Here is a 25543-nt window from a genome sequence, read left to right on the forward strand (position 1 = left end):
GGCACAAGCCCCAAACCTCCCAGAATCCCTTGCAGGTTCGGCTAGCTGGGCGCGAAGGTGGGTCATTAAGGTCCTCCAGTCTGTCCCAGGGATCCCACGGCTACCACCAAAACCCCACAGCTAAAAGTCAGCATGTGGATGGGAACAGCTACCCTGTTGGCATTCAGTGGGCACAGAATCTCCCTGGGCAGAGCCAGGGCCGACCCAGGAACTTCTCCAACCTACCTGAACTGGGTTTCTAGCTGCCCTGGGGAACCAGGACACCTGGGTTCCATGCCTGGCTCGGCCCAATGTTCCGGGTGACCTTAGGCGAGTCCCTTCCCTTCTGTGAGTCTGCCCCGGGTCCGTCCAGCCTGGTAGCTCTCCTGAGCCAGGCTGTCTCCTCCTCAGTGTCTGGGCAGCGCCCGGCCCATGGGGCCCCATTTGGGGTTGGTGCTACTGCAGGCCCCATGGCCTGAGGGCAATCTGAGACAAAGCTGAGGAGGGATCTCGAGTCTGCCACGGGCGTCTCTCGGTGCCCCATGCTGGCGTCTCCCCATGGCCCCAGCCAGCGCCAAGCCCATGTTGGCAGCAGACGTGGGAACCTCGCGTTGGCACTGGGTGGGCGCTTTCGTCAAGGCCCAGCGAGGGATCGCGCTGGCATCAGGCTGTTTCCGGCTCTCCCGGCTGGGGAGAAAAGCTGGGAAAGGTTGGGGGGCTCAGGCCCTGCAGGGAGAATAAAGACACACACACACACCCCCACACACACACACAACGGTTTGTGGCTCTCCTGATTTCGGAGGCAGTCTGGCGAATGGGGGGCCTGGCTCTGCTCTTCGGGCACCAGCTGGGAGCGTCCGCTCGGCGAGGCCCGGTGGGAATTGGGAGCCTAAAGAGCTTGGCGGAGCTGGGCCTGAGCTCCCAGAATGCACCACAGTCGGCAGCATCCCTGGCGTTGGGGGAGGAAGGGGGCTTGGGAACGGGAAGGGCTAGGCGGCGGGGGGGAGGCAGCTATGCCCACGCATGTCCCCCGGAGCGGAGTGTGTTGCAGGCCACGGTGTTGGCCACTCATGGGATTTCAGGGGGTGGCTCTGTGCAGCGCTCCCCCAGCACACCTGCTCAGCCCTCCCCTAAGAGGGGCCTCCACGCGGTTGTTATTGTAGGGTCTTTCAGGAGCGCTGGGCTGGGTTTGTTACTGAGCCAGGAGGCTGCAGGTCTGGCCCATCTGCCCTGCGTGCTGCTCCTGGTGGGGGCAGGGGGATCCCTGCCCCGACCCTGCTCCAACGCCTGGCTCCAGGTTCCAGCAGATGGTTTGTTAATGCGACGGGGAAGGCAGATGGATGCTGGAGGGGCAGGACGCAGCTCTGCAAGGGATGAGAGGGGGGCACCGTGCGCCCAGGCACCAGCCCCGCACCACAAGGCTTCGCGTCCTGGCCCCGGGCCCTGAGAGTCAGGTCAAAGGTCACACAAGAGTCCTGGCCCCCAGCGCCCCCCCCCGCCTCGCTTTCCCCCACTAAACCCTACTCCTCTCCCAAAGCTGGGCATGGGAACCCAGGAGTCCTGGCTCTCAGCCCCCCTGCTCTAACCTATATTTCTATATTCTGTCTAGACCCCACTCCCATCCTGGAGCCAGGGACAGAACCCAGGAGTCCTGGCTCCTCCAGCGCCAATTACCAGCTGTCAGGCCTCTCCCATAGAGGGGACAGAGAACCCAGGAGTCCCGACCTCCAGCTCTCCCCTGCTCTACTCCCTGGACCACACTCCCCTCCCTCCACTGCCTTGTACGTTGAACGGGGCCCGTGAGCCATCCTGCCTGGTTCTCCCTTCGCTGGAGCAGCCCAAGGGGCTGGTGCAGCAAGCACAGCGATGCCCCCCCCCACGAGGCTGCTCCCTTCCCCACCAGTGAATGGGGGCTCAGCCACCGAGTGGGACCCAGCCATTGTCATGGGCTGTTCACCCCACGTGAGCCACCCAGCCCCGGCTATGCGCAGGGGCCAGCCAGGGCCCTCTTTGTCAGAACGGGGGGTGGGGGGCAGAAGAACCAAGGTCCTGCACAGAAGTGGGGGGTAATGGCTGGGTTGGGCCAAGGTTCTGGTCCCAAGCGTGTCCCAGATGTTTCCTTGCCCTGCTGTTGGGAATCCTACACTGCCCACAAAGGTGCCACCCTAGTGCTGGCACTCAGCATGAGCTGTGGGTCATGCCCTCCCCACTAGACAGGCAGCTGTATCTCAGCACTAGGCACAGAGCCCCTGTATAAACAGCCCCCATGCCCCACCCCAGAGGTGGTTGCATCTCAGCACTGCATAACAAGCCATTCTTCGGTCTAATCTTAATAAAGCCTCCTTGACCTTGAGCTGACTGGTAAAGGTGCCCCCCGTGCCCCCCGCTGCCTCTCCCGGGGGCAGAGGGGTCAGAGGGTGACAGGCAGTGACCGGCCAAGCAGCGGCTGCCTGACCCCGGCGCTGCTCCCCACGTCACCGGGCAGGGGGCTTTGCAATGGGAACATTCCCAGGAATAAACAGGAAGCGCTCAAGCCCAGGAATCTCCCACGCTCCCCGTGCCAGATGAGGCGCCCCCTGCTGCCTGGTGAGGGGAGTTACCCCACCCCCCTGCTTGCCCCCCATGACCCCTTTGCAGCAGCGGTTTCTCCCTGCGTGGTCCTGAGTTGGGGGAAGCACAGCTGGGACACCGGTAACCTCAGCGCTGCTTCAGCCAGCGTCTTGGCGGTGGAGTCAAAGGGGGAGATTTTCCCTTTGCCTGTTTGTTTAGTTTTCTCTCTTACCTAATTCCACTTGATCCTACCACCCACCCAACTTCCCTAAGGTCAGTGCCCTCCCTCGCCCCCAGAGAACCCAGGAGTCCTGGCTCCCAGCCCTCACAGTCGGACTGCCCTGTATGGCAGACACACTGCCGGGTCTCCAGCTTCGGTTGGTGCTGCCCAGATCCAGCCCAAGGCAACGGTGACCCCATCGTCCTCCTCCCCCAGCTGCTCCCCTCAGAGCTCTGCGCCCCACCCAAGAGAGCAAGGAACCCCACGCAGGCCCTGACGGATTCCTGCAGCCACAGTAGAGAACCCAGCAGCCAATGGGCCATGGAGCCTGAGCTCCCCACCCGCTCCAGGGGACCTCCGGGGCTGGAAGGGGGGCACTGGCCCTGCCATTCCTCCGCCCAGACCTCCTCTGGGTTCTATTCCCAGCTCTGGGGAGGGAAGGGGGTCTAGTGGTTTAAGCAGGGGGGGCTGGGAGCCAGGATTCCTGGGTTCTACCCCTGACGTGGGGAGTGGGGTCTAGTGGTTAGAGCACAGGGGCTGGAAGGCACAACTCCCGGGTTCTATCCCTGGTTCTGGGAGGGGAGTAGGGTTTAGTGGTCAGAGCAGGGGGGGTTGGGAGCCAGGACACCTGGGTTCTATTCCCATTTACCCTGCCTGTTTCCCTTCACGCACTGGGGACTGGGGAATTCGTTCAGTGCTTGGAGCTCCCCCGGGGAGAAAAAACCTGGAGCTGAGCCAATGGCTGCGGCCAGCTGGGGGCGGGGAGCCCTGCTGTTCTTCACTCCAACCCCGCTTCCGGCCAGCCCTGCAGCTCTCTCCAGGCTGTTCGCACGGCCCTGGTGACACGGGCCGACCCTGAGCAGCCCCCGGCTAGGAGCCACCTGGCCTGGCTGGGCCCTTGTCCTCACACGAACTCCGTGACCCCAGAAAGGGGGTGAGCAGCTGGTGGGGAGCCTGGGTGAGACTGTGCAGCGCTGAACACAGCTCAGCCCCATGGATAGCCAAACCCCCCGTCCTGTGCTGGGGGTTTGGTCTGGGGGAGGGCCCGACTCCGTTCTGATCAGCCCCAGCAGACTCCAGGCTGCAGCAGGCAGGGGCAGCGGAGAAGGACCCTGTGATGGGGGTGATGGATGGGAACAGCATGCCCCAGGGAGGCTAGTCCGATCCGGGGCGAGACTCCGGCCGGGAGGGGGCCCATGAGTGGGGGGGTGAGAGGGGAGTCAGGACCTGGTGGGGTAGGGCGGAGAGTGGTCAGATGGGGGCAGGGGCTTAAGAGGATAAACCCACCAGGGACCCTCCTTTTCCTTTTGTCCCTGGGCCCCCAAGGTCAGGGAAGCACCGGGGGGTTCGTTACAGCTCATCAGGGGAAGAGACCCCAGCCATAGCTCATGGGCCTCCCCCCATACTCCTTCCCAAATCATAGGGAAACCCCCGCAGTGCCCCGCAAACCCTCCCCAGCCACCAGGGGCAGTCAGGAGACACAGACCCCACTGCGCCTGTGGGGAGACACTGTGAGTGCAGGGTCCTTCCCGTCCCTGCACACTAGGGAAGGGCCCCAGACCGCCTCCCGCAGCACCCCCGGGGCTCTCACCCAGCACCCACATGCAGCCCCCTCTGGGGAGAGCCCGGCAGCGTCTCAACAGCCCGGCCCGACAAGGAGTTAGGGAGAATCTCGAAGCCAGGGAAGTGGCCGAAGGCGGGGTGGGGGGAAGAGCCGTGGGAGGGGCCTCTGCGGGGCAGAGTCAGGAGCTGTTCTACGGCTCCTATCAAACGCAGCCCCCAACTGCCCAGGGCTGGCGGGCTGCGTGGAGCAAGGGGGCCAGCGCTGACAGCCGGGGAGACGCCCCCTGCCGAGCCCCCGGACCCCGCTCCATGGCGGCCCCCAGTGCCCCTGCCCTGATCCACAGCGCCCCCCCCAGTCCCCCTGCCGAGCCCCCCGCCCCGCTCCACAGCGTCCCCCAGTGCCCCTGCCCTGATCCACAGCGCCCCCCCAGTCCCCCTGCCGAGCCCCCGGACCCCGCTTCACGCCGCCCCCCAGTCCCCCTGCCGAGCCCCCGGACCCCCCTCCACGGTGCCCCGCCAGTCCCCCTGCCGAGCCCCCGGAGCCCGCTCCACGGCGCCCCCCAGTCCCCCTGCCGAGCCCCCGGACCCCGCTCCACGGCGCCTCCCCAGTCTCCTTGCCGAGCCCCCGGAGCCCGCTCCACGGCGCCCCCCCAGTCCCCCTGCCGAGCCCCCGGACCCCGCTCCACGGCGCCTCCCCAGTCTCCTTGCCGAGCCCCCGGAGCCCGCTCCACGGCGCCTCCCCAGTCCCCCTGCCGAGCCCCCGGACCCCGCTCCACGGCGCCTCCCCAGTCCCCCTGCCGAGCCCCCGGACCCCGCTCCACGGCGCCCCGCCAGTCCCCCTGCCGAGCCCCCGGACCCCGCTTCACGGCGCCCCCCAGTCTCCCTGCCGAGCCCCCGGAGCCCGCTCCACGGCGCCTCCCCAGTCTCCTTGCCGAGCCCCCGGACCCCGCTTCACGGCGCCCCCCAGTCCCCATGCCGAGCCCCCGGACCCCCCTCCACGGTGCCCCGCCAGTCCCCCTGCCGAGCCCCCGGAGCCCGCTCCACGGCGCCCCCCTAGTCCCCCTGCCGAGCCCCCGGAGCCCGCTCCACGGCGCCCCCCTAGTCCCCCTGCCGAGCCCCCGGAGCCCGCTCCACGGCGCCCCCCTAGTCCCCCTGCCGAGCCCCCGGAGCCCGCTCCACGGCGGCCCCGCTCCAGTCCCCCTGCCGAGACCCCGGCCCCGCTCCACAGCGTCCCCCAGTGCCCCTGCTCTGATCCACAGCGCCCCCCCCAGTCCCCCTGCCGAGACCCCGGCCCCGCTCCACAGCGTCCCCCAGTGCCCCTGCCCTGATCCACAGCGCCCCCCCAGTTCCCCTGCCGAGCCCCCGGACCCCGCTCCACGGCGCCCCGCCAGTCCCCCTGCCGAGCCCCCGGACCCCGCTCCACGGCGGCCCCGCTCCAGTCCCCCTGCCGAGACCCCGGCCCCGCTCCACAGCGTCCCCCAGTGCCCCTGCTCTGATCCACAGCGCCCCCCCCAGTCCCCCTGCCGAGCCCCCGGACCCCGCTCCACGGCGCCTCCCCAGTCTCCTTGCCGAGCCCCCGGACCCCCCTCCACGGTGCCCCGCCAGTCCCCCTGCCGAGCCCCCGGACCCCGCTCCACGGCGCCCCCCAGTCCCCCTGCCGAGCCCCCGGACCCAGCTCCACGGCGCCCCCTAGTGCTCAGTCCTGACTGCCGGGGACACGCCCCCTGCCGAGACCCCGCCCCGCTCTCCTGGCCCCGCCCCCAGGCTCTGACAAGCCGTCAGGCCCCGCGCTCCACCTCGGCTCCTGCGGGGTGGGCGGGAAGTGGGGTGGGAGACACGTGGGGAGGAGGCCCGTGTTCTAATTTGCATACCCATGAGCTAATTTACATACTCGGGCAAGGATTTGCCTATACTCGGGCGCCGCACGTCTGGAATGCATACCCAGCTATTGCATATTCATGACGTCTTTTGCATACCCACCTTCTAATTTGCATATTGATTAGACTTATCCGGCGGGCGCACGGCGCAAACTCGCATATTCATGAGCATCGTTTGCATATTATGCGCCCCGCCCCTTCAGTGGCGCTGCAGGCGACGGGGCGGGGCTTGCGCGCTGACGTCACGGCGGCGCGGCGCGGGGCCGCCGGGTGGGAGGATGGTGGCCGGCGCGTTCCCCATCGCGAAGCTCCTGTACCTGGGCGTGCGGCAGCTGAGTCGGCCCCTAGCCGCGCGCATCAAGGCAGGGGCTCGCGCCAGCCCCTTTTTCCGGGCCTACGTCTGCGGGCCGCCCGCGCAGCGTGAGTGACAGGCCGCGTGCGGGGCGCTGAGCCAATGGGGCGGGGCTACAGGCCAATGGGGCTCCGGAGGGGCGGGGCTGCGAGTACAGGGAGCCAACGGGGCGCATGCGGGGGCGGGACAGAGAGCTTTGCGGGCCAATGGAGGCGATGCGGGGGCGGGGCTGGATCTCTGCAGGCCAATGGGATTGTTGCGGTGGCGGGGCAAAGAGCATAGCTGGGCAATGGGGGCGCGGGGCGGAACCGGGGTCCCTTGAACCAATGATTGGAGACTGAGGGCGGGGCGTGGGTCCAGAGGGCCAATAGGCGGAGCCCAAGGGCGGGCCCACGGCTCACCGTGAACAGGCACCCACAAAGCAAAGCCGTGAAGTGACCCTTGACACGTCCCCACGCAGCTCCCTGATTGGGCCGGGCCGGGCCGGCGGGGGCTGCGGCTCGGGAGCGAGGGGCACCGGCAGGGCTATGGGGGGCCCGGGGCCGGGGGCTGCGGCTCGGGAGCGAGGGGCACCGGCAGGGCTATGGGGGGCCCGGGGCCGGGGGCTGCGGCTCGGGAGCGAGGGGCACCGGCAGGGCTATGGGGGGCCCGGGGCCCGGGGCCGGGGGCTGCGGCTCGGGAGCGAGGGGCACCGGCAGGGCTATGGGGGGCCGGGCCGGAGGGGGGCTGCGGCTCGGGAGCGAGGGGCACCGGCAGGGCTATGGGGGGCCCGGGGCCGGGGGCTGCGGGTCGGGAGCGAGGGGCACCGGCAGGGCTATAGGGGGGCCGGGCCGGAGGGGGGCTGCGGCTCGGGAGCGAGGGGCACCGGCAGGGCTATGGGGGGCCCGGGGCCGGGGGCTGCGGCTCGGGAGCGAGGGGCACCGGCAGGGCTATGGGGAGCCCGGGCCCGGGCCGGAGGGGGGCTGCGGGTCGGGAGCGAGGGGCACCGGCAGGGCTATGGGGAGCCCGGGGCCGGGGGCTGCGGGTCGGGAGCGAGGGGCACCGGCAGGGCTATGGGGAGCCCGGGGCCGGGCCGGAGGGGGGCTGCGGGTCGGGAGCGAGGGGCACCGGCAGGGCTATGGGGAGCCCGGGGCACCGGCAGGGCTATGGGGAGCCCGAGCCCGGGCCCGGGCCGGCGGGGGGCTGCGGCTCGGGAGCGAGGGGCACCGGCAGGGCTATGGGGGGCCCGGGCCCGGGCCGGCGGGGGGCTGCGGGTTGGGAGCGAGGGGCACCGGCAGGGCTATGGGGAGCCCGGGGCGGGGCCGGGCCGGCGGGGGGCTGGGCTGGCAGCCCCCCCACTCATGCCCCTCCCCCCTGCAGTGTACCACTGGGTCGAGATGCGAACCAAGATGCGGATCATGGGCTTCCGTGGCGCCACCATCAAGCCCCTGAACGAGGAGGCGGCAGCGGAGCTGGGCGCGGAGTTGCTGGGCGAAGCCATCGTCTTCGGCGTGGGCGGCCTGTGCATCTTCCTGGAGTACGCGCGCCAGGCCTCCAACACCCGGAGGAAGGAGGAGGAGCAGAGCAGCACCCTGCTGGGCCTGCAGGAGCAGGTGGCCGAGCTGGGCCTGGCCGTGGAGACCCTGGACGCGCAGCTGCGTGAGGTGAACCGCCTGCTGCTGGACGTCTCCACCAGCGCCAAGAAATAGGGGCCCCCCCAGGACAGGCTGCCAAGGAGGAGCCTGGCGCGTGTGGGCCCTGCCCCCCGGTGCCAGGGCGCAGAGCTGGCTGGGGCCGGGAGGAGCCTGCGCTGGACGAAGCGAGCGAGACAGGCCCCCCGTGTGGGCTGGGGGGTCCCGGCTCATGACCAGCCTCCTCGCCTGCAGAGTTTGAGTTTTCTACAGTGTAAATAGTCATCCATTAAAACCCACCTGCTGCTGAGGAGGCGGAGCCATGATTGGGGCGGGGCTGGGGAAAAGGGGCGGAGCCATAGGTCTGCCAGCAGCACTCCTTTGGGCCCGGGGGTCCCATAGAAAGTGGAACTGGTCCCAGCTCATCCTTCCCCGGGGTCTGGGATCGGCCCCTTCCCTAGGGCCTGTCATGGCTCGGGCAGCAGGGGGCCCAGCCAGAGCCACCTCCCTTCCGGGTGCCTGGCCGAGGGTGCACTCCATGGGGCGCAGTCCATGGGGCAGCCTGGCCAGAGTGATTCCTAGGGGGAGCCACTGGGCGGGGCTGCATGGGCAAAGCTGATTAATGCAGTGGGGCAGGGGTTGGAGGTCTCTATGCGCCCCCCTTCCATGCAGGCCCAGGGCCCTCCAGCTCCTCCAGTCCAACAGGACCCACATGGCCAGGCCCTGCTGCTGGTCTAGCAGGGGTAGGGGCTGCCCTGGACACTTTCTGCCCTAGCCCAGAGAGGTGGGGCTGCTCCCCCAGGATTCCCCCGTGGCTGGTGTTAGCAAGGGCATCCTTGGCTTGGTCCAGGGATTGAACCAGCCTGGGCTGGCTGCTTCCTTAGGTTGGCTCTGCCCGGAGGGGGAGGAGCCATGGGGAGGGGGGCTGGGAGGCCCGGTTCTGGGAGTTGGGTGGGGAGGGGGCAGGGATGTTGGGGAGGCCCGGTTCTGGGAGTTGGCTGGGGAGGGGGCAGAGATGTTGGGGAGGCCCGGTTCTGGGGCGGAGGGAAGGGGTGCTGGAAAGGCCCACACTGGCCCTGGACGGTGCCGAGGGCTTGGGCAGTGCGAGGCCCCAGCCCTGGGAACAGAACCCAGGTGCCCTGTCAGCCCCACCACTCTGGACCTTAGCGAGAGCCCCCTGGCACTGCTGGCGGGAAGCCATTTGCTGGCCATGCAGCCCGTGTGGGGGGCAACACCTGCTCACAGGGCCTTGAGCAAGAAGGGTCCTGCTTGATGGGCAGTGTGGGGTTGAGAGTTGGAGGGAGAGATGTCAGTCCTGGTTGCAGTTGCTTCAGAGGCCTGGGGCTGGTTTCCGAGCAGTTATTGGGGGGGTGCCATGCCCAGGGCATGTGCCCACCATGGGAGCACCCTGCCCAAGGACCTGCCCCGCACATCAGCCCTGCTGGCCCTCACCCGCAGCTGCAGGGAGCAGGGCTGGGGCAGGCAGATTTAGGATAACTTTTTGCCAGACCTCCCCACGCCATGGCTGGGCCTGGAGAAACTGGCCGACAGCTGCCCTGCTGGAGTGAAGCCCTAGGGACCAGCTGCCCGCTCCCCATCCCCACCTGTCACAGAGTCCCTGAGCGATGCTCTGGAACTGCTCCCCATGAAGCCAGTCAGGACTCTGGGGCAGTCGCCTTTCTGGGAGCAGCCTGTCTGCAGGACACACAGCTCACATGGCTTCCACCTTCCTGGGTCTGACTTCGGAGCATTCAGCCTCCTCTGCCCCTCCGTGCGCTTCCCACAGCGAGTCCGCCCAGGCGGGGTCCTGGGGAAGCCAGAGGGTCCTGCCCCCCAACTTTGCAGTCAGACGTGACTCTGAGCCAGCCAGTAAAACAGAGATTTATTAGACGACAGGAACATGGTCTAAAACAGAGCTTGCAGGTGCAGAGAACCGGACCTCTCAGCTGGGTCCATTTTGGGGGCCAGTGAGCCAGACAACCATGTCTGCCCTTCACTCCATGTCTCCAGCCAGCCCCAAACTGAAACTCCCTCCAGCCCCTCCTCCTCTGGGCTTTGTTCCTTTCCCGGGCCAGGAGGGCACCTGATTCCTTTGTTCTCCAACCCTTTAGCTCTCACCTGGTGGGGGGGGGGAAGGGCCCAGGCCATCAGTTGTCAGGAAACAGGATGTTGGCCATTCTCTGTATCCAGACCCCTGCACACACCTGCCCTCTAGGGCTCTGCAACGATCATACACCCTTACCCCACCACCTAGACACTTAAGAACTGCATAAGGGAAACTGAGGCACACCCACACTATTCAGAGGAAACATTAAGAACAGTCCCACTTAGTCACACCCCACAACTGTGTGGGGAGGGGGTGCTGGCTGGGCCAGGCCTGGCCAGGGGGCAGAGTTCAGGTGGCTGGGTGTGGGCCTGACTGGGGCCAAGCAGGGAGAGGTTGGCAGGGGGTGGGACAGGCCTGGCCAGGCAGGGAGAGGTTGGCGAGGGCTGGGCTGTGTGTCTCTGCCAGCTGGCACCTGGTGAGGGCAGGCACGAAAATGGCATCACCCCTGCAATTTGCCCAGCAATGGCAGCTCCTGGGCAGCAGGAGGTGCTGGACCCCAGTCAGGGCCCTGCGCCCTGTTCCCCCCACCCCAGCCCTCGAGGGAGATGGATTCCCCCACCCCCCCACCAAGTTGGTCCAGGCCTGAGTCTGCCTGCAGGTGGCCAGGTTCGGGGGGTGGGGGGGACACGACTCCAGCAACAGCCCAGCTTGTGTCCCTGGCAAAGCCCTACACCCCACCACCCCCACCTGGAGCCAGGCCAGCCCGCTCCCTGCTCCCACCCCCCAACCCCAGTCCCACCCTTCCTAGTGCTTAATGAGAAGGCCATGCGGTGACAAGGCACCTGGCTTCCCCTGGCTCCGAGGCGGAGGGTGTTGGGGGGCAGGACCCCTCCCCAGGCCTTTGCCCGGGCCACAGCTGGGTTGTAGTGGGGCCCCCCCACCTCCCGCCCCTGTTGGTGCTGGGGGTGGTTCCAGGCAGAGCGGGGATCCCCTTTATGGCCGTTACAACCCCGCAGCCTCCTGGGGCTGCCCTGACCCCCCCCTCCCCACTCCCCTCAGGGCACCTGGAATTTATTCTAGTCCCAGCCTTTGTGGCCTCCCCGCCCCATGCACCCCAGCCTGGCTGGAGGCAGCAGCAACGCCCCAGGTGCACCCCCCCAACCCCCGCTGCCCCCCTCCTCTCACCCTGCCAGGGTGAGTGGGGCTCCGAGGCAGGCATCTGGCACGGGCAGCTCTAGGAGGGCCCAGGTGCCCCGCTTGGCCCTGCTGCCAGCCTGGGGGGATGGGTACAGCAGGCAGAGGATGCTGAGGAGCGTATGGGGGGCCCGGGCCCAGGCCCAGCCCTGGCTAATGAGGCGCTCGTTGGGGGATAATTGGGGTGGCGCTCAGGCAACGACGCTGGACTCCAGCAGCCCCTCTGTCCCCCCTCGGCACAGGCTGGGTGGGAGGGTTTGATGCAGCCACCCCACACCCCCCCCCAAAGGCACAAACTATCTTTGAGTAGAGCCTAGTGGCCCTGCTGTGACCCCTGAACCCCCTTCCCACACCCCACTCTAACCCCCAGCCCCCACTCCCCTCCCCAAGCCAGGGATAGAACCCAGGCGTCCTGCCCCACAATGAGACAGAGGGAGGAGTGTAACTTACAAAAAGGAAAGGTTTATTCCAGAACTGGGTACCAAGGGTCCGTGCCCGGTGCCAGGCGGGGGGGCCCGGTGCCAGGCGGCACGGCGCAGGGGAGGGGAAAAGCATCTCTCCCTGGTACTGGGCACAAATGCCCCAGAAATCAGTAAAAAACCAACAACCCAAAAAAATAAAGTGAACATTAACAGCCGCATAGAAAAGAGCGGAGAGTCTGCCCCTCCCCAGCCAGGGGTAAAGGATCAACCCCACCTCAGGACAGTTCCTGTCACTGCCCAGCTGGGGGCCCCCACCCCCAAGATAAAAAAACTCCCCCTCCCCCCCCCGTGTAAAAAAATATAAAATAAGCTGAACCCAGCAGAGCTGGGGGCCAGGAAGCAGTGAGTGGGCACAGGGCGGGACTGGGGGGGGGGATCCCCGGCCCTCCAATTCCTGGCAGGGCAGGGGTGTTTCAGGGAATCTCTCCATCATGCCAGGCCCCCAGGGGGAGGCAGCTCTGCGCTGCTCCTGGGGGGCAGGAACGACGCCGACTCCTCCCAGAGACCCCCCAAGCCCTGCTGTCTGGGGGGGAGGGGCCCTTTGGTAGGCAGCAGCCTGCAGGGGGTGCTATTGCTCTGCTCCTGCCCCAGGGGTAAGGCACAGCCTGGGAGCTCCGGGGCAGCCCCAGAGGGATGGTGGGGGGGGAATCTCCAGGAATTTGGACCACCCCCTGGAATTGCACAGTGGGGCTGGCGCCCCGGTAACCATCGGCCGGAGGAGGGGGTGCATGGGGGAGGGGCTTCAAGTGTGAGGGGGCGGGGCGCGTGTCAAAGACGATAAACCCGTGGGTGGCACAGGAGCCTCGGCAGCCCTGGGACCGCCGGCCGGGTGGGATGGGGGGCTAGGGCGAGCCCCGCTTCCTCAGTTCCAGGACGAATGCTGCAGAGAGAGAAGGGGGGGGTGGTAAGTGTCCAGGAGCCAGATGGGGGGGAGAGGGGAAGACATGCCAGGCCAGGCGGCCCCACGGCCACCAGGAAGCAGCCAGGGGGCTCCAAGCTGAAGCAGCCCTTGCTCAGGAGCTGGGGCATCTGCAGGGGACTGGGGCCGCGCACAGAGAACACCCCCCTCCCCCTGGATCCCTCATGCCACGGGCCCCCCGCACCAAGCAGGCAGGAACCGAGCCCAGCGACCCCTACAGGTGGCTCACCCTCGATGATCTCCTCCTTCAGCTTCTGCAGCTCCCGGCGCAGCTCCTCCAGCAGCTCCTGGGTGAGGGCGCAGCGTTAGGGGGCGCGGCCCACCCTGCACCCCCTCGTGTACAACCCTTCCCCCACCACCACCCCTGCGTGCAGCCCTGCCCCTCTCCCCTGGCACCCCCTCACATGCAGCCCCACCCCCAGAACCTCCCCAGCACCCCCTCCTACGCACAGCCCTGCCCCCTCCTCTGGCACCCCTCCCCCCTGGAACACCCCCCCCCCGCACCATCCCCTGTGCACAGCCACTCCTGCCCCCTGGCACCCTCTCTTCCCCCCAGTGTCCCCCCATGCCTCCCCACATACAGTCTTGCAACAGCCCCCAGCATGCCTCCCCCCCAACACCGGGCACTTGCACAGCCCCCCCCCACTGCCCCCCCATGCAAACTCCACCTCCAGCACCACCACCCCTACACCCCTCCCCCAGCAACAGCCCAATCCAGACCCCCACCTCCATGCTCAGGGTCATGGGGTCCTGCTCCAGTCACCGAGCAGAGTCCCAGGGTTAGGAACGAACCCCATGTCACCCCAGGGCTGGGTTTCCTGGCTCCTCCCCCACCCTGGTACCTGTTTGATCCGCTCCAGGCCGGACTCATCTGTGCTGGCCGGGGGCTCTGTGCTGCTGGGGGCAGCTGATTTCATCCTGGGCGGGAGGGGGGGGGGAGGAGGGAGAACGGAGCAGGGGTTAGGGGTGAGAAGCTCCACGAGGCTCTATGTCCCTCTTTGGCAGGGATCCCACCCCTGTCTGAGAGCCTTGCCACTGAGGGGGCTCCACAGCTTGGGGTGACACACAGACAGCGTTAGGTTCCAGAGTTAACAGGCAGCCCACTTACGGGAGGGGCATCAGGATTCCTGGGCTCTTTCCCCACCTGTGCTACTGTGCTCTTTGGCAAGTCCCTCCCAAGCCTGGTGCCTCAGTTTCCCCACGTGCAATTGGGGTGGGGGGATATTCACGGTAGGCCTGAGGTATCACGCCGTGGCCAAGGGCGCAGCAGGGCGAGGAGATATTCAGAAGGATCAGGGGAGGCCAAGCCAGGCGGTGTGGCTCTGTTTGCTGCCCAGCGGGTACGGTTCCGGGGAGCCGCAGCCCTACCCAGCCCTGCGCCTTGGGCTCTGCATCGCCCCTGCCCCCAGCAGCGCATGCGCCGCCCCCCAGCCAGGCCCATGCCCAGCTCTGGGCCCTGGCACCACTGCCCAGCCGGAAAGCCCCTGGCCATGGTGTCCCCATCCACCCCCCCCCCACACACACACACACACTTCCCTCCAGGGGCCCACCTGCTCCACCAGCCCCTGTGTCCAGGATACCCACCTCCTCCTCCCTTGGAGCAAGGCCTAGTGCCCCCCCACTGCTCAGTCTGCCCCATATCTGCCCCATGGCTTCGGTCCCCCAACCCACGCCCGGGCACTACCCCGAGAGGCTGGTGCTACTCCGGGCGGGACTGGGGGATTCTCTGCTCTCCTGGGTCTCACTATGCCTGGGGGGAAGAGAGAGGCAGACAGACCCCCGGCCCAGCCCGGCCCCTCCTGGCTCCAGCCGCCTGGACCCCCACCCTCCCCATGGCCCAGCCGGGCAGCACCCACCTGGGCAGGGTGGAGCTGTTCTTCTCCCAGGGCCTCCGCACCAAGTCTGCCAAGAGAGGGGAGAAATGGGTGCCTGGCGCTTTCACTGGGGAGGTCCATGGGAAGAGGAATTTGGAGGGGGGGCCCCTCAGACACACAGCCCCCCCACCCCAGCAGAGAGTCCAAGGTGTGAACCACCCCCATCCGTGGGCCTCCCCCCCCGCAGCCAGTGCCAGGCAGCACAATGCCCAGGTGAAGGGCTGCCTGTCCCCTGCTCCCCTGCCCCCCCTTCAGTCCGCTCCCAGCATGCCCTGCTCCACCTGTCCTCCCCCTGGGCATGCTGGGAGACAGGGGTCTCTGGGGCTGGCGGGGGCCCCCCCACACTCACCGCTCTGCAGGCTCGAGGTCCTAGTACCTGAGGGTTCGGCGGTGTCTTGCTGCTGGGGGCAGAACGAAGGGGGGGGGGGGTGTGTCAGTGGGTCTTGTGGCCCTGGGCAAGCTCCCCTTTCTCCCCCCAAGGAGCCCCAGGGGAATCTCCTTCCCCCCCAAGAAGTGGGGCCAGCTCCCTCCTGCACTGCTGGGCAGATCCAGGACTCAGCACAGACCCCGCCAAGCCTGGCCAGGCCCCAGCCCACCTGCCCCCTCCCCAGGAACAGGCTGCCGGACGGAGAGGGGGCAGGACACTCACGCTGGAAATGTCCTCATCTTTCTTCGGCCCAGGCTTCTCGCCCGGCAGCGTGGCTTTCCGCCTGCGGGGGGCGACAGGGAGAGTGGGGTTAGCGCCCACCCAGGCCTGCCCCGCCCCGAGAGCCGCCACCCCCGCCCCCGGCCAGGAGGCACAGATCCCTCTCGGGCAAGCCCCCGACCCTCTGGCAGGGCCGAGTCAGCACTGGGGACACGTCTGGGATCTCCCCCCATGCCCCAGCCCCACACCCACAGGGCAGCACCTCCTACCCCCCGGCACAGAGCCCCCAGCCTCCCAGAGCACAGCCCCGTCCCCCACCACCACCATCCCAGCCCCACAACACAGATCCCCCCCCCGCCCCCCCCAACATGGAGACCCAGCACACACACACCCTGCCGCCCCTCACCGTCTGGCCAGCATGGCGCTCATCTCCTCCATCAGGCCCCCGCCCCCCCCGCCGCGGCTGGCCTCGTTCTTTGGGGCCGTCCCGGGGCTGGGGCTGCCCCCCGCCGGCCCAGCGCCATCCTCCTGCTGCTGGGGGACAGGGAGCAGAGTCATTACCAGGCCCAGCACCGCAATCCCTCCCCCACTAACCCACAGACACACACACACACTCCCCGGTTCTAGCCCTGCTCGATGCCTTGGGCCCCCCTTCCGCAGGGACCCCCGCCCCGCAACAGGCCAACCCGCCTCCAGCGCCAGACCCAGCCTGGGCTGGGGCCGCCCGACCCCTACCTTCTTCCAACCCCCCCTCCTCCCCCCAACTCCGCCCCCACCCCACTCCCCCCCGCCCCAATCCTGCTCCTCCCCACCCACCTTGGCGATTTTCCTGAGTTTTGCGCTTGCGATGGCAGCTGCCAGGCCGGAGGCCCCCCCGCCTCCCGCCCCCGGGCCCTGTGCAGCAGGCAGAGGAGGGGCGGGAGGTGGCCCCCCAGTCGCAGGGGGTGGCCCCCCAGCAGTGGCGGGCAGGCCGGGTGGTGGAGGCGGCCCTGGCGGGGGTGGCGGCCCTGGGGGCGGCGGGGGGCCTCCCCCCGAAGGGGTCACTGGAGCTCCTGCCACACAAGACCAAGGGGGGTTAGAGGGAGCTGGAGCACCGGGAGGGGGGGGCGGGGGGGGAGGAGAAGAGGTCTAAGCAGATGCCACTGGGACCCTCTTAGCCAGGCAAGACCACCCTGGGGACTGGGGGCCCCACGCGACCCCCCCCTCCCCCAGCACCCAGAACTAATCCCACTACGTGAATTGTTGAAATCCCTGAGGCACCCCCCTCCCGCCAACACCACCACTTGCAGCAACCCTGCTGGGCTGAGGCAGAGGTGGGGAGACACCCCCCACGCTCCCACGGGCGCAGTCCTGTGGGGCTAGAGATATGGCTGGGGGGGGGGGAAGGGGGCTGATCGTGTGCGACAGACCAATCCCGACTCCCAGTGCCGGAGCTGGGCCACCTGCCCCCCGACTCCCCACCGCCTGCCCCCCCTGCATTACCCACCTGCACTGGCCACCCGGCGCTCCTGCTCCTGCCTGGGAGACAAAGAGGGGTGAGAACTGGAAGGGGGGGGGGACACAAATACCCAGGGACCCCCCCCCAGGGCATCTCCCCCCTCCCCCCAGTCACTCACGTGCGTGGCGAGGCCTGGGGGGACCCCGGGTCCAGGATCCCTGACACCACGAACCCACACATGCTGGGCAGCTGCTCGCCCCGCCAGCCGCAAGCCGATTAGGGGCTGAGCCGGCAGCGTCCGCTCCAGCCGCTCGGGGGCTTAGCCGGGGGTGGAGGGGGAGGGGGGAGAGGTCACTTCAGTAATCACCTGGGGCACAGGCGTCAGCGACTGGGCAGCCCTCACCGAGGGGCCCAGGATGGGATGGGGGAAGGTGCCTTGTACCCCCGACCACCACCCCGGGGCCACCCTGACTCCCCTTTGCCCCCCAAGCCTGAGAGACCCTTCCTGCTAACGGCCCCTGCAACTGCCCACCCCACCAAGCCCACCAGAGGTCTGGGAAGGGGTGGGGGACCTGGTGGGAGGGCGCAGGTGGGGGGGGGGCAAGAGAGAGACACCATACCTTTTCTGTTGCTCCATCTCATCTGGGGAGGGGCCGTTCTGGGGTGGCCCAGACGGAGCCAAGCCTGCACCGGGACACACAATGGGGGTGGGGGTCAGCAACAGGTTCCACCCCGCAGCTTCCCCCACAGAGATCCGAGCGCTGGCTCCCCACCCCCGGCCACAGCTCCAACAGGGCGACCCGCCCTCCAGCCCCCCAAACCCTGGCACTGCGGTGGGACCAAGCCCCCACATCTCCAGCCTGAGCCCCCACCCAAGCTGTGTCCAACCCCCTGGGCGATGGGGGCAGGGCCGGGCACCGCTCACCCGCCTCCAGCTGGTCCAGGGCGAGCAGCATCCCACTGGCAAACTGGTTGGCGTCCTCCTTGGTGCTGAAGTTGAGACCCCAGACCTGGCGGGCATCACGCCACTGGTGGAAGTTGGGTGTGGCCTGGTTGTACTTCATCCCCTTCATTACTGCACAGTTAATGACCACCTGGGGGGGGGGGGGGTAGAGAGCCGGGTCAGCAGGGGGCCCATGGGATCCCAGCCCCCCCAAGGACCATACCAAGGCCACGGGGGGGGGGGGGGGTGTCGGGGGGGAGGTGAGACACAAACAAGAGCAGCTGCCACCCAGGGACTGGCCTGGGTATGGGGATGTCCCTGTTCAGAGGGCAGGAGGGGCTGGGGCCAGGACCCCCCCGGGTTCTTCCAACCCCAGCTCTGGAGGGGGGGTATGGGGGGGCAGGACCCCTGGCTTCTCACCTGAGTTTGGGGGGGCGGAGGAGAGCATCAAGGGTAGGATGATTTGGCCTGCCCCTGCCCAGACCACCAGCCCTGGCACCGGCTCTGCCAAGCACAGCACGAGGGGCTGGCAGTGCCCTCCGGCACCAGAGGGAAGCCTACAATTCCCATAGCAGGGGGTTGCAGAAGGTCCCCCGTCCCCCCGCCCAGCTCCTGGGCCACCCAGTCCTCAGCTCTGCAGGGGGGCTCCCAGGATGAGCCCCAAACCACAGGTCAGGGCCCAGCACACATTTCCTGAGGGGGAGGCAGCCTAGGGGACAGGACAAGCTGCAAACTCTGGGGACAGGGCACTTGGGGAGAACCGGGGCAGGACGACTGGAACACTGGCCAGGAGAGCCAGCCCCACAATGCCCAGCTTTGCCTCACCCAAGGGGGATCCAGTCCCCATCCCCCCCAGCCAGGACTCCCACAAGGGCAGATCACAGGGGGTGCAGGGCCCTGGGGCCACCTTTTCCGACAGCCCCTCTCCTGGGGCGCAGCCTGAGCCCCTGATGCCTGGCTGGTCCCAGGGCCCCCCTCCCCGCCCAGCCCCCACACCTGCTGGTCCGACTGCATCTTACGGCCCACCACGCGGAAGGTGTTGGTGCCCGGGTTGTGGTAGATCTGCACCCAGCTGACAACCTGGGGGCCGCTCCCCGCCGTCACCCACTTCTTGTTGGCATCGTCGTACAGCATCACCGTGGCACGGGTGGCGCAGACAACCGTCTCGCTGCGGAAGGAGAAGGGGGTGAATGTGGAGGGAGGAGCTCCTGCAGGCCCCTCCCCACGCCAAAGTGAACCAGCTGAGCCCCCCGCAAGCCCAGCCGGCAGCTCACCCTTTAGCACCAGGGGAACCCCCAGTGCACTCCAGGCCCAGACACTCAGGGGGGCACCGCACCCCAGGGGACAGGGATCAGCCCACTGTACAGGGGAAACTGAGGCACAGGGAGGGGAATGGAATGGCAGAATCAGGCACAGAACCCAGGAGTCCTGACTCCCATCCCCCCCCCCACATTAACCCCTAGACCCCCCCCCAGAACCCCAGCATCCCGGCTCTGCCCCCCCAGCTCAGAGTTGGTGGGATCAGTCACAAAATCCCAGGAACCTTCACAGCCCCCAAACCCCAAAGTGTGTGGGTGGGAGCCAGCTGGGGGACCCCTCTCTGGGGAGGCTGGAAAATAGCCCCCTGATGTAGTTCAGCCCCCCCCCTCCCCCCAAGTAGGGCTTCAGGTCCCACTCCCAGCCCAGGGGATGTTTGGTTTGGGTGTCCCTGTGCTGCTGGGTCCTGGGGACGGGAGGTGCTGAAGGCAGCACAGGTGCCAGTGGTGGGATCCCAAGGGGGAGAAGCGCCCCCCCCAGGTGACACCCCTTCCCCCCCACACACACACACTGCCTGGGGGGGTAGAGAGAAGCAGGCCCAGGTCCCTCCTGACTGAGGGCAGGGAGCAGAGAGACCATCCCTGGGGTTGCAACCTCAAAGCTCCTGGCCCCGAAGCCAGGCTGCCCAATGAGGAGGGAACGTCCCTCCCCTGGGCACAGAAGCCCCCCCCCCAAGATTGCTGCCCTGCCCCCGGCCCACAGCAGCGCCCAGGGGAACTAGCAGCACCTCCACCTTCAGCCATTCTCCCAGCCCCACAGCCCCAGCCCCGCCGGGGACCGAGCGAGGGTGTCCGCCCAGGACGTGCATCCTGGGGCCGTGGGCCTCCCCCACTATACACAGAGCGTGCCCCCCCCTCCCCCGAGCCCCCTGCCATCGCTGGTATCACTCCAGCAGGCCGCAAGAGCCTCACATAGGCCCCCAGCCCCATGGGGCACTGGCTGACCCTCCAGGAGACACCAGCCGCTAGGGCGGGGGCTGGGGGTTTCCTCTGCAGGAAGATTATGCCAGGCACAGGCCACCGCACAGGAACCGAGTCACGCGAGGCCGGCCGCCCTGCACATGGGCCCTGCTGGCAGGGGGGGCACCAACAGCCAGGGAAGGGGCCGCAGGGAGCAGCTGAGGGGGAGCATCCAGCATCCTGCCTGTGGCCTGCCCAGCCAGCTCCAGCCTGCCCCACCTACCCCGGCTCATCTATGGCCCCGTCTCTGCCAGGGCTCGGCAGGCAGGGGGCTGCGGGTCAGGAGTGAGGTGCGCTGGCAGAGTGGGGGGGCAGGGCTAGGCTGGCAGGGGACTGCAGGTCAGGATTGAGGGGCACCAGCAGAGTCGGGGGCAGGGCAGGGATTGCAGGGGGCTGCAGGTCGGGATTGAGGGGTGCCGGCAGAGTGGGAGGGCAGGGCAGGGATTGCACGAGGCTGCAGGTCGGGATTGAGGGGCACCGGCAGAGTGGGGGGCAGGGCAGGGATTGCACGAGGCTGCAGGTCGGGATTGAGGGGCACCAGCAGAGTGGGGGGCAGGGCAGGGATTGCAGGAGGCTGCAGGTCGGGATTGAGGGGCGCTGGCAGCGTGGGGGGCAGGGCAGGGATTGCACGAGGCTGCAGGTCGGGATTGAGGGGCGCCGTCAGAGTGGGGGGCAGGGCAGGGATTGCAGGAGGCTGCAGGTCGGGATTGAGGGGCGCTGGCAGCGTGGGGGGGGTGACACCAATTCACACCCTGAGTCGCTGCTACTGGAGGCCCCTGAACACCCCCGCTGCCCCCAGGAGCTGGGGCACCTCCCCCCACCCATGGTCTCTGAGCCTGACAGGGGCACCTGGGATCTTGGCATGTCTCCCACAGGAAGGCCAAGGGGAAGCTCAGCCGCCCTGAGGGCCCAGATCTGCCCCCACCCTTCCCACAACGAGCGCCAGGGTGCCCGACAGCTGGGGGGGGGGGGCAGACACATGTCGCCAGCTCCCAGCCCCTCCCCAGCACCCGCGGGCCAAGCGGAAGCAGCTGCCGCTCCTACAATCCAAACAGGGCGCGGCAGCCCCAGGCCTGGCCCAGCTGCTGCGGGGGAGGGGAGGCCAGGCAAGCCCAGGCTGCTGACTCCTCCCTGTGCCCCAGGCCCTCCCTGCCCGGCCCGTGACACCCCAACACTGGGAGCCTGGCAGCTCCCCAGCCAGCAGCACCCTGAGAGCTGCTGGGTCCCCAGGGGCTCCCTGAGACCCGCCCCCCCCCCCGCACCCGGCACTGCCCATCACGGAGCGCTTCGCAGGCTGTCTGCCGGGTGGCAATTGACCAACAGGCCCTGACCACGAGCCACTTCCGCCAGTCACCGCTCTTTCCCAATGTCCTGCGGGCATGGGAGGGGGAGGGGTTGGCAGCCAGGACTCCTGGGCTCTATCCCCACTGGCTGCGTGACCTTGGGCTAGTCCCTGCCCCTCTGTGCCTCAGTTTCCCCCATGCCAAGAGGAGAACGCCACCCCAGCCGCTGGTGGGGGGGGGTGTGGACACAAGGTCCATCTGCAGCAGGATCCTATGGGGTGTCCAGCTGCCCTGGGAGTGGTGGCAGTGGCTACCAGGCAGTGGGTCCCAGCCAGCTGCAGCACCCGACCAGCCGGCCCAGGGACTGAGGCAGCGCTGGCTGTGGGCCAGGGACCCGGCTCAGACAATTCCCGCCCCCCCCTTCGTGCTTCCCTGCCTGCCTGACTCCCCAACCACCACCACCAGGCTTCCCTGCCTAACCTCCCACAGGCTCCTCCCAGCCCCCCCCCCCCCAGGACACCAGGGGGTGGGGCACCAGCCCCGGAGGCAGCACCTGGGGGGGGCCAGACTCCGGAGCAGGAAGAGGTGGGGGAGCGGCTATCTGTGACCATATAAGGGCAGGTTTGAAGGCCAGAGCCTGTTTGTCTCAGATGGGGTGGGGGGGAGGAGGAGGGGGGGGATGGGAAACAGGCACAGCCCCCCACCCCCATCACCCTGTTTGTGGGGGGTCAGGAACCCACCCACCCCTAAAACAAATGAGAGGAAGGGCTGAGATCCTGCAGCCCCCAACCCATCCCCTGGCCCCCCCACAGGCAACTGGTCACTGGTGGGGTGGGGGGCTGGGATCAGGCCTGGCCTGACCTTCAAGGAGGCACCAAAGCTGGAGGGAGAGGCAGCTGCCTCTGGGGAGGAGCGTGCTAGTGTGCAGAAGTCAGGCCCAGGGCAACCTTCCCTGCTCCTGGGCTCCCACCCTGCAGCCCCTGCTAGCCCAGCCCTGTGGGGTGGGGTCGGCCGGAGGCCCCATCTCTGCATCTGTGTGGGTTTGGGGTGAAGGCAGGCCTGGGTCTTTGGCTTCGACCACCCCCAGAGTCCAGAGGTTTCGGCTTTGGTCAAGCTGGGGCCTGAGTTCAGGAGCCGCCCCCCACCCCCATGGGACTGTCCCTGTTCCCCAGCCCCCACCCACTTCCTGGGTGAGACCCTGAGTCACTTCCTGCTCGCTGTGGTACAGTGCCTGGGGGAGGGGGGTTTCTCCCCAGGCTGGCCATGGGGGTCAGGGGACAGAGGGGACCCACTTGGACAGACCCCAGAGCTGCATCAGGCTGCTCTGGTGTAACAGACCCTCCCCACCCCCACCCACAGTGCCTGCTCTGAGGGCACCATGGGGAGAGCCCCCATCTGGGGTCCCGCTAACCCCGCAGTAGGGCTGGGTGTGTCCGCAGGCACCAGGGGTGGGGTGGGGGAAGGGAGACCCTCATTCACCCTTCGAATACCCCACGAGACCCTCCTGGCAGCATCTCCTGCCCCAGGCCAGACAGCAGCCAAGGGGGTCCCCCCCCCACAGTCTGTTGCCCAGGGACCCCAGCGCCTGGTCCAAGCAGCAGCCAGATACCTGTGGCCCAGGTGGGAGCAGACAGCCTGGCCAGGCCCCCCCCCCGGAACCAGCACTGGCCACTGCAGCTGCTCCCAGCACCAATGCGACCCCCCCACCCCATGCTCCCAGCAGCCTCTGCTCCCAGCACACGGAGACAGGAGTGCCCAGGATCCCAGAATGCACCGGGTGGAGGTCGGGCCCTGGCGTTCATGAGCAGGGCCCCAGTGCACTGGGGCAGGGAAGTGCCAGGGCTCGGCCCATCTGGGGGGCACAGCCCCAGGCCCTCCCAAGATCACCCCTCCTTTTGCTCTAGCTCAGGGGTCAGCAGCCCAGGCTGCCTCCAGGCCCCTCACCCATAGGCCAGCCCCAGGCCAGGGGCCTGTGGAGAGCCCCCCACCGGGACACCCCCCCACACACACAAACGGGAAGGGAAAGCCAGGATGTGCTTGTGGCCATTTCCTGCTTTTTAGCAATATGCAGACGCTGCGGCTCCGGCACCCTCCAAGCCAGACGGGCCCCACGGTCGGCCCCATGGCCCCTGCACCGCCCCAGGCCAAACCACAGGACAGAGCTGAAGCACCAGACCTGGGAAGATACCAGTCTGCTCTCCCCCTGCTGCCCCTCACTCCCGACTCGCAGCCCCCTGCCAGCCCAGCCCTGGGCTCCCCCCCACTCTGCCAGCACCCCTCACTCCTGACGCTCCCAGCCCTGGGCTCCCCACACCGAGCTCTGCCAGTGCCCCAACCCGCAGCCCCCCCACCGTTTGTCCCGCAGTTCCAAATCGCTCTACGCCGACTTGGGGACTCTGCCCTTTGATCTCATGGGGGTCAGGACCCTCAATCTCGTCAGCTGCTGGAGCCCAGGCCTGGGGGTCAAAGGGCAGCTCAGGAACGGGTCCACCCCCTCCCGCCCAACAGAGCAGGAATTTCAAGCACCAGGAGCATTTCTCCCCCCCTCCACCCATGCTGGGTCCCCCCCCCAGTGGCTTGGGAATGTTCAGCACTAACAGCTGAGCCCAGCCCCCAGGTGCAGGAGTGAGGGTCACCCTCCAGGCAGCCCCAACCCCCCCCTTGGCACAGACAGCTGGGGGCATGCTTAGCTGCGGAGCACGGGAATGGGGGGGGGGCTTTCCTGGGACGACCCCCCCCCTCATAAGCACAGTTGTGAGCACTGGGGGGGGCCTGTTTCCAAAGGGAGGGAGGGGGCTGCCCTGCACAGGGGTTGCAGGATCCTCATCTCTCCTCCCCCTCAGCCGTAGCCAGGGTAGGGTAAGTTCCAGCAGCTGGAGACGCAGCTGTGGCCCCCTCCACACACACACACCCCCCGTCCCAACCACCTGCGGGGGGGCTGCATCCATAGCCAGCTTCACGGGGACAATGAGGTACAGGGCTAGACTCCAAGTGCAGGCAGGGGAGTGGGGTCTAGTGTGTGGCGGGGGTGCTGGGAGCCAGGACTCCTGGGAGCAGGGTCTGGAGGTTGTGGGGGAAGATGGGAGCCAGGACTCCTGGGTTCTGTCCCTGGTTCTGGGAGGGGAGTGGGGTCTAGTGGTTGGAACGCAGGGGGGGCTGAGAGCCAGGACTCCTGGGTTCTATCCCCAGCTCTGCCAGTCGTTACCCATGACATCACAGCCCTGAGCAGGTGATGTCATTCACTCCCGCCACAGCGGGCTGTGACATCAGAGACAAGCCAGCCCCTGCCCCACAGGATCCAGCTCAAACCTCTCTAGGTCTCCTGGGGGGGAGGGACACAGGGAACCAGGCAGAGGCTGCCCCAGGAGCGATCCGGGGAGGGGGGCCCGCAGCTGCCCGCCCCCCAGACACGCTGGCAGCACAACACCCACCCCACCCCGTCCCGGACGCCTGGGTTCTATGCTCCCCTTGGGCCAACCTCAGGGCTCTCAGCTACTGGGCGGGGGGGCCCGGGGATGGGCGCAGGGGGGCCAAGTCCCTGCCAGGAGCGCTGGGGGCTCGAGGCCCCACGGGAGGCGTCTCCCGCCCCCCACGGTGGGGGCAGGAGAGAGGCCGGGGGAAGGAGGCACCTGAGTGATTCCCAGGGGACCCCCCCCCCGCCGATCTGGCGGCTCCGGGCTCCGCTTCCGGCCAGGGCCGCGTCCCCCCCTCCGGGACCCCCAGCCCCCCCCTCCGGGACCCCCAGGCCGCGGACAAAGCGCCCCGGGCGCACGACCTGGCTCTCACCTCATGGTGCCGCTCGGAACCGGGCCGGGGGGCGGCGGAGCGGGCGGGGGGCGCGAGGGCCGGGCTCGGGGCGCTCACTCCCGGCCGCAGCGGAGGCGGGGGCCCATGGGCTGACTGCGGCTCCCGCCTACCTGGGCCCCTGGCTGCCCCGGCTCTGGGGGCGCATGGTCCCGGTCCCGATCCCGGTCCCGGCTGCTGCGGGCTCCAACCCCCTGCTGCGCTCCGGCGGCTCCACAATGCACCGCTCGGCTCGGCTCGGCCCGCCCCCAGCCGCCGCCCCTCTGCAAAGGGGAAGGGGGGGGGGAGCTGGCAGCCAGGACTCCTGGGTTCTCCGCCCTGCGGAGTGTGCGGGGGGCTGGCAGCCAGGACTCCTGCGTTTTCTGCCCGGCTGGGAGCTAGGACTCCTGGGTTCTCTGCCCAAATTAGTGCTGAGAGTGGGGGGCTGGGAGCCAGGATTCCTGGGTTCTCTGCCCACCTTAGCACTGGGATCCAGGACTCCTTGTT

General features: G+C 68.3%; 2 protein-coding genes across 5 annotated transcripts; one reads left to right on the forward strand and one right to left on the reverse strand.

Annotated features, from left to right (window-relative positions):
* The first annotated feature begins 6424 nt into the window (after window positions 1-6424).
* On the forward strand, window positions 6425-8461 carry OPA3 (outer mitochondrial membrane lipid metabolism regulator OPA3). Its single transcript, XM_073321622.2, has 2 exons — window positions 6425-6609; window positions 7901-8461. The coding sequence occupies exons 1-2, from the start codon at window positions 6468-6470 to the stop codon at window positions 8227-8229; spliced, it is 471 nt and encodes a 156-aa protein (XP_073177723.1). The 5' UTR covers window positions 6425-6467; the 3' UTR covers window positions 8230-8461.
* Window positions 8462-12150: 3689 nt separating this feature from the next.
* VASP (vasodilator stimulated phosphoprotein) lies at window positions 12151-25312 on the reverse strand. 4 transcript variants are annotated; one of them, XM_073321619.2, is made up of 13 exons: window positions 25171-25312; window positions 18691-18862; window positions 17677-17845; window positions 17372-17435; window positions 16800-16831; window positions 16130-16365; window positions 15720-15847; window positions 15317-15377; window positions 15017-15065; window positions 14650-14695; window positions 13636-13711; window positions 13023-13080; window positions 12151-12754 (listed from the first exon to the last, which is right to left on the reverse strand). In XM_073321619.2, exons 1-13 carry the CDS (start codon window positions 25203-25205, stop codon window positions 12717-12719), a joined length of 1164 nt encoding a protein of 387 aa, XP_073177720.1. In that variant the 5' UTR covers window positions 25206-25312; the 3' UTR covers window positions 12151-12716. The 4 variants fall into 4 exon arrangements, with proteins under 4 accessions (XP_073177720.1, XP_073177719.1, XP_073177718.1 ...); XM_073321618.2 differs by having other exon boundaries at window positions 15017-15068; window positions 15720-15844; window positions 25171-25311; XM_073321617.2 differs by having other exon boundaries at window positions 15017-15068; window positions 25171-25311.
* Window positions 25313-25543: the final 231 nt, after the last annotated feature.

The sequence above is a fragment of the Lepidochelys kempii genome, chromosome 23 (genome assembly GCF_965140285.1).
Source record: "Lepidochelys kempii isolate rLepKem1 chromosome 23, rLepKem1.hap1, whole genome shotgun sequence".
NCBI lineage: Eukaryota > Metazoa > Chordata > Testudines > Cheloniidae > Lepidochelys > Lepidochelys kempii.

Bases quoted from the DNA above. Each gene is read 5' to 3' on its own strand.
- OPA3 (XM_073321622.2), top strand. From the start codon at position 6,468: ATGGTGGCCGGCGCGTTCCCCATCGCGAAGCTCCTGTACCTGGGCGTG. The intron at 6,610-7,900 runs GTGAGTGACAGG...TCCCCCCTGCAG, and splicing joins CTGCGGGCCGCCCGCGCAGC to TGTACCACTGGGTCGAGATG.
- VASP (XM_073321617.2), bottom strand. From the start codon at position 25,205: ATGCGCCCCCAGAGCCGGGGCAGCCAGGGGCCCAG. The intron at 16,366-16,799 runs GTGGGTAATGCA...CTTGTGTGGCAG, and splicing joins GCGCCGGGTGGCCAGTGCAG to GAGCTCCAGTGACCCCTTCG. The intron at 13,081-13,635 runs GTACCAGGGTGG...GCCCTCACCCAG, and splicing joins GCCTGGAGCGGATCAAACAG to GAGCTGCTGGAGGAGCTGCG.